The sequence below is a fragment of the Osmerus mordax genome, chromosome 24 (assembly GCF_038355195.1).
Source record: "Osmerus mordax isolate fOsmMor3 chromosome 24, fOsmMor3.pri, whole genome shotgun sequence".
Lineage (NCBI taxonomy): Eukaryota > Metazoa > Chordata > Actinopteri > Osmeriformes > Osmeridae > Osmerus > Osmerus mordax.
The window spans coordinates 1,590,205-1,597,754 of NC_090073.1; the positions used below are offsets into that span (position 1 = coordinate 1,590,205).

General features: G+C 41.1%; 1 protein-coding gene across 1 annotated transcript; it reads left to right on the plus strand.

Moving 5' to 3' along the window:
- Positions 1-4,181: 4,181 nt before the first annotated feature.
- Positions 4,182-5,051, plus strand: LOC136933061 (allatostatin-A receptor-like). The gene has a single exon (XM_067228442.1). The coding sequence runs from the start codon at positions 4,182-4,184 to the stop codon at positions 5,049-5,051; it is 870 nt and encodes a 289-aa protein (XP_067084543.1).
- The last annotated feature ends 2,499 nt before the right edge of the window (positions 5,052-7,550 follow it).

Genomic DNA, 7,550 nt, shown 5'->3' on the forward strand with positions numbered 1-7,550 from the left:
CTGGTTATCAATACTGTGGCAGCGATGTCTCAGCGATGCTGAGAGACGCTTTGTTCGTACCGTCTTACCCCCAAAGCATCTTCTCAGTGAAGGCAGCAACTACGAGTGGGGCTACGGTTGTCCTTAAAGAAGATAAAGACACCCTGATAACCAGAAACGGTACCAGATTTAACATTCATGTATATGGCAGGCTGTATTATTTGCATATACTGTGGAGTCAGGTGGCTGAGAGGTTATGGAATCGGGCTACTAATCAGAAGGTTGCTGGTTCAATTCCTGGCCGTGCCAAAATGATGTTGTGTCCTTGGGCAAGGCACTTCAACCTACTTGCCTCGGGGGGAATGTCCCTGTACTTACTGTAAGTCGCTCTGGATAAGAGCGTCTGCGAAATGACTAAATGTAATGTAAATGTATTGCGAATGGCTTAAAACTCTCAGGCAATCCCTTTAAGACCATAGCCACTAGCAGGCCGTCTCCTAACGTTTCACCTGCGTTCCGCAGTTCTGTGATGGCGGTTTCTGCTCTGATTATATAGTCCATTACACTTTCATTGTTTGCCTTCTGAAGGCAAACGATCAACTTCAAGTTGATAATGTGGGGCTTTCCCCTCCCTGCATAATACTCTCTCAATATTTCCAGAGCTCTTCTTCCATTGTTGGGTGCATCCCTCATAACTTATGAGAGGCACATTCTGGGTTTGATGTGATCCTAGTTAGAGACTTCCACACCTAATGCGAGCGCGTGTAGCAAGCAAGATTTTTTTTTGTGCTGATTTGAGCGAAAAATAGTTTTTTGGAGCTTTATGTAAAATAAACATAGCCGTTTTTCAATTGGTAAAACCTTGTCTTGTGAATGTGATGTCTTTTTGTCTCTTAATTTTTGAGCCCCATCTTTACGTTTCTTAGCCTGGTTTTCCATCGTTATATTGTTACTAGCTTTCGATCTGTCAGTCCCACTGTTCTGTGTGAACGAGACTAAGCTACGACAGTAAAACCCGATGTGCGTTCCTTATTTCCAGTTTATTCTGTGATTTTGTTTGATTGCTGTCACGGCAGAAAATCCCGCTTCACAAAGGATGTTGGAAATGGAAGCAGGGTTTTCAGTGCTTTTGTGGCGATCTCAGGATATTCAGCCTTCATCCAAAACACTGGCAGAGTTGTTGTCTCAAACAGGCTTCATTGAGTGGTAACTATCACGTGTCAAGAGGAAGAGATGTGGGTGAGGTTTAATAGTTGTGTACAATTGTATATGGGGCAAGACTGTTTAGGAACTGTTCATATTTTGTCATCACACACGATCTGGAGTGTCGGCCAGAACATGGCTTTGGGGCCAGGATCTTCAGGGCAGGAGAGGTGCACAAATGATCCAATAAGGAGACAAGATTGATGCAATCACTTTGTATTAAAGTTACATGTGGAGTTGAGATGTGTGTTTGGTGTATGTAGTATATGTGTGGTTCTGAAACAAAGGAGAAAACAATAAGGACAAACTATTACGTAGCCCGCGTGCACATATTTAGCTGACATGTTAACTTAACAGGCTAGTCAGCTCACGGCATCAACATGCATGTAAATAACTAAAATAAGCCCTAAACATGTAAATACACATTCTTAAGTACGTAGCTACACCATAAGAAACACAAATGGCATGCGTATGCAGGCTCAATGCGAGGTAATTTGCAAGCTAACACAAACGTTAATTACACAGTAAACGCTAGCATTCTTTCACTCGTTTAACACCAACACCAACGATAAATGCTAAACATCTCTGAACATATTACACAGGTTGATATATGGAATTAGAATCATGGTAAACAACTTACATATTTTATGGACGCACACGTCGAACTAAGAAGGGGTTTCTAACTTGGTCTCAACATGGACATTAAATTACTGCTTCGGCAACACGACAGATTACATTTACATTTACATTACATTTAGTCATTTAGCAGACGCTCTTATCCAGAGCGACTTATAGTAAGTACAGGGACATTCCCCCCGAAGCAACTAGGGTGAAGTGCCTTGCCCAAGGACACAACGTCAATTGACACAGCCGGGAATCGAACTTGCAACCTTCAGATTACTAGCCCGACTCCCTCACCGCTCAGCCATCTGACTCCCATATTACAGTCGAACAATGCGCGTTCTCCCTCTGGTATGACGTATGGCCCTGCCAATAACCAATCAAGAGTCCTTCCGCATGAAAAGCAGAACTAACATTTCTTAATGGCAAACAAGTCCAGAGCCTTTTTAGGCTGCAAGGTGAACCACGAAAAGTGTTTTAGAAAATGATTCCCGCTCCACAGTCTGGCATCTACACAATCTTTAGCTCATAAAAAAGAACGATTCGTGCTAAGCTACCAAAAAAAAGTTAGTTGCTGAAATTCCAGTCGATTATCGTTGCGTCTATGTAACCAATAAGGTGTAGAACGAGAGCTGCTTTTTGTCAACATGGATGGATATGTTTGGCAAATAGAGGATGGGACCTTGCACGTAACAGAAATTCGGCCCCTGACAGTGTTTTGCATGTGATACACTGCGGCTGCAAAAGTGCGTGTGAGACAAACAGATGTTCATGTTTTTCTGCAGGACTGTGTTGCACAGACTTATGTCGTTGTTGTAATTGTGCCAACACAAAAGAAACTGAGGAACTGGAAGATAACTGTCCTGACACTGACAGTGAGGACTGAGTGTCCTTAATCTGTTATTCCTTATTCTGTTTTGTACAGTTTTATATATCATATTTCATATTTTTCATTACGATTGTTTTTATGGTTGATCAGTGTTTTCATTTGTGGAAGAATGAATGAATGAATGTTACAACAACGACATAAGTCTGTCTGTCTTTATTAATTTAGCTAGCAGGGGAATAATACAAACAACGAAGATCACCAGTTAACTTAATTTAAATTAGCAAGAATATAGACTAATACAATAACAGGCTTAAATTAACTGACAAGTTAACTATATGACTTCTCAAAGAGGCACAATCTCAACTGCGCTGTGAAGCGCGTATCCATGCTATTCTCCGACATGCACTCTAACAATCACATAGACCTCCTAAAATTTTGTACAGCCCTATTTCTGATACCATGGCGGCAGAAATGTAGTCGTGGCGGGCCGCCACTGCAAAATAAACATAGGAAACACTGTAACGTGCAAGGTCCCATCCTGTATTTGACAACCATATCCATCCATGTTGACAAAAAGCAGCTACCTTATTGGTGTAGAAGGATCACGTGTCGAACCGTGCCACCAAAATCCTATTACGCTCCGAAGAAACTAGTTCTGCATAAAACAGACGCATCGACAATCGACTGGAATTTCAGCGACAAACTTTTTTTTGGTAGCTTAGCAGGACTCGTTCTTTTTTATGAGCTGAGATTGTGTAGATGCCAGACTGTGGAGCGGGTTGAAACGATAACAGGGTTCACCTTACGGCCTATTTGTACAAGAGACGCATGTGATAGTTACCGCTCAATGAAGAAAAATGAGTAAACAAACGTCTTTGCAGAGCTTTTTTGCTCAGGGGAAAAGGCCCGCGGAGAAGGAGAGAATCCGGTGATTTTTCAGAATAAAATGTCTTTCAGACTCTGATAATCATTTAAAAGAAAATAATTTTATAAAATGTTTTCTGTGCGGCCCGGTACCCGGTCCGCGGACCGGTTGTTGGGAAACGCTGCTCTATAACATACACGCTATTAGGTAGCGCTTACTTGTGGCATAAACAAGGCTACCCAATTACAGAACAGTAGGCCTACAGCATTACATTAGGCTACATACAACTGAGGACATAATGAACAGATTTTAACGGCGAATTTAAGCCATCCATGTCACTTACCTACCTGTTTACAGGCCCCCGATTTTCTGACTTTTATTTTGTATTTTACCTACGGCTTGGACGCGACCTCTGTGACGTCTGTGACCTCTCGCGAAGCTGCGCGGAGGGTCGCATCTGAAACGCGCCGCGGCGCGTCCGGTGTGAACTGCACCATTGACTAGAGTGGAGGCGATCAGGCGCGATCAGCTCCGACCGTCGCATCGCGGCCGTAACGCTAGGTTAAAGTTAATTGAGTCTCCAGATTGAGTCTCCAGGGGGTTGTTCAAGACTTTCAAAACGCCTTCACCTGCAGGAACCAGTATAAGTACTAGTCGGTAGTCCATTTCTTACGTAGCGTCACCATGCTCTCCAACTTAACCGTTCCTTTATCGGTAACTTTCACCAACCCAGAAGATTTCTTTATATTTATTTTCCATATTCTGTTTGCCACGAGTGCGGTGTTCCTGGCGGGTTCCGTGGTCATAGGTATATTCAGTACAAAATCTTTGCGACAACAGAACCGCTTCATCTTCATGCTGAACACAAGCATCAGCGATACACTAACTGGCTTTTCAGTTTACTATCTTGGTCTGTTCGACGTCCAAGAAGGTTACCCCTCTAGAAATGGAACATATTATATTTTGCCCTCATTTCTAGGAGTTAATGTTTTCACTTTTCTACTTGCGCAGTTTGACCGCTATTTTGCTGTGTGCCATCCTTTCTTTTACAATCGCATCATCACTAGATCTTTTGTAATTGGAGTATGTGCATTTTCTTGGATAGAAACGTATTCTATCATCACGGTACAAAACATGGTGCCAATCTACTTAGCGACAAAAATTAACGCATTTGCTGTAATTACTCTACAGATTATAGTCATAACGAAATTGCTGATGACTATAAAGTTATATTTCGTAGCCAGAAACCAGTTGGAGCGCGAGGCGCCCAGCGCGGAGAGAGATAACAAGAAGGAATCACTGCGCATCATAGTGTTTGTGGTCATCTGTTTCCTAACGTTGTGGTGTCCCTCTTTCGTTAATATTGTGGTGAAGCAAATGACCAAAGGAGGCGTCAAGTTTAGGAACGAAGCCACGAATTTGTTCGCTATCATGGCACGTTTTAACGCACTGGTTACACCTGCTCTTTACATCTGGGGCAGCCCAGCGCTGCGCGCGGCCGTGTGGAAAACCGTGTGGCGTAGTGTGTGTCCGTGCAGGCGGAGAGAAAGGTAAGCTACAGCAAGCACTCTTGGCGTTTAGTGTTTGGGCTGTAATTTAACTTGAACTTAGTTTCTACTTAGATTTAACACATTTCACCAGCAACATCAGCGAACAAATGACTAGCTTACTTTTATTTCTTGATCTGAGACCTCGATGTGCACTTACATTTACATTTAGTCATTTAGCAGACGCTCTTATCCAGAGCGTAATTTAACTTGAACTTAGTTTCTACTTAGATTTAACACATTTCACCACAACATCAGCGAACAAATGACTAGCTTACTTTTATTGCTTGATCTGAGACCTCGATGTGCACTTACATTTACATTTAGTCATTTAGCAGACGGTCTTATCCAGAGCGTAATTTAACTTGAACTTAGTTTCTACTTTGATTTAAACACGCTCAGCCATCTGACTCCCGTCACTCACTTACCATTTCTTTTTCACGTACAGGACTGTATTTGACCAAACCACGATAAACAAAAACGGATGAGGAATGCTGAACTCTGGGGAGGAGGGGGAAGGGGGGGGGGTCAAGTTCACACGCGGAATGATGATGCATTTACAAGTGTGTTCATGAATATTATTTGACTCATGCGAAATGTCGAGATGAGGATGATGAAGAGAAGGAGGATGCAGGAAGGTCGTCAAATGTAGGCCTACTTCTATTGCTTTTAGGTGCCAATTCTTGCTTTGCTTTTAATGCACCACAATGGAAACAGACAACTGATTTATTTGGAAAATAACATGGTTGATACATTAAAGTGCTAATAGGCTACTGTATTTCGAATAATTATGCAAGATCACAAATGATGCAGGTCGAGGGTTGAGAAGATCCTCAGACAGCCCTGGAAACTCACTCTTCTCCCTGCTGCCGTCAGGCCAGAGAGCCAACATAGAGAGGATGAGGAGTTTCTTCCTTCAAGCCATCCGTCTGTTCAACTCAAAGCGTTGAAATACTGCTGTGTGCTATGTTATTTATTTTAATTTATATATTTTTATACAGTCTCTTTTTAGCATCCTTTTATTCTATTTTATTTAAGTGGTTGCAGGTACAACAACACATTTCACTGCATATTGTACCATGTATAATCATGTATGTGACAAATAAAAATCTTGAATCTTGAGATCGGTTCATTCAAGTGTAGCTGAAAGATAAAGGACTAGATGACATTCCCTATTGTATTAAGTGCCAGGTTCACAAAATTATCTGTGAACGACAGCAGTCGGGTTAGGCTTTTGTTTTGTACACCAACTCACCATGACCACCAGTACGAATAACTTTGCTCAGTATCCTGAGAATGCGCACGTGGAAAGGAAAGTAAACATATTACCTGATGTGACAAAACGAATCAGATTGAATGAATAAAATGATTTCATTTTGAGGGTTTAATTGAATTTCAATCCTTAATTGTAGGTACTTGAGTGGTTATGCTAATGATTCTAGTCATCGCATATTATTCGGTTTGTAGAAACAAAACTGGTATTTACAAAGCAGATTGTTGAAAATGTCTAACTGCTCACAAGTTTTGGTAAACTTGAAATGATACTTATTGCACAGCATAAATCTCTGCTCAACTTTCCTCAACTGGAAAACAGGATTCAGGATTGAAAAAATGCACTTCTAAATGAGTTTTGTATTTGGCCTAATGGGCTATATAGTATTTTTGTAGATGTATAATATTTTGTGGAAGTCTATAAAGTTAATGGTCAATGACGGATATCTCTTATTGGTTTTAATGTATTTTATTTTATTTGTTGGTGAGTGTGTCCCTTATAAATACAGAATACATTATTACAGCATCAAACCTATCCACAACTCTTTAAAACCCGCTATTAAGGTTTTCCATTCCAAACATTTTGGTGTTGTAATGTGCCGACAACAATAAGCCTATTCACATTTGCATGTTGTTCATTTATCAGAAATCAGAAAGGGTTTTAATCGCCATGAAAGTTTGCACAGACAAGGAATTTACTTTGGCAGGAGGGTGCATACATTCAACATATAGGAGTACATCTTAAATAAGTGGTGTAAGTTTAAACAAGTCTAACTATACTATACAAAAGGTGCAAAGTCTAATGAACTAATACTAAGGGGACAGGTATTGTGGTGGAAATTTAGAATATAGTTACAATGTATGTGTTTTATATAGATAGGTAATGTAATGAACTGGGGCTTTGTAGGATGCAAGCTCTGTAGAATGGATGTAGCAGTTGGTCTTAAGGTATATGGTGTTCTTTTATGATGCCTAATTAAGAAGTAAGAGGCACGGAGGTTGGGGGATTCTTGAGTTCCCGTGGCCTAAAGGGAGAAGTTTAGATGGATCAGTTGATCTAGCAGCTCTGACCTTTTGGCCAAGGAGATTGTGTCCTGTGTCCTGTTTGTGTTTCATTAAAGGTATCTTTACTATCCTCATTTAGAGAGGGAGCTGTGACATCAAAAGACTTTGGACCCTTGGCCTGGGGGGTTATATTGTTTTAACTGTCACTGACCAGTGCTACCCAATCACA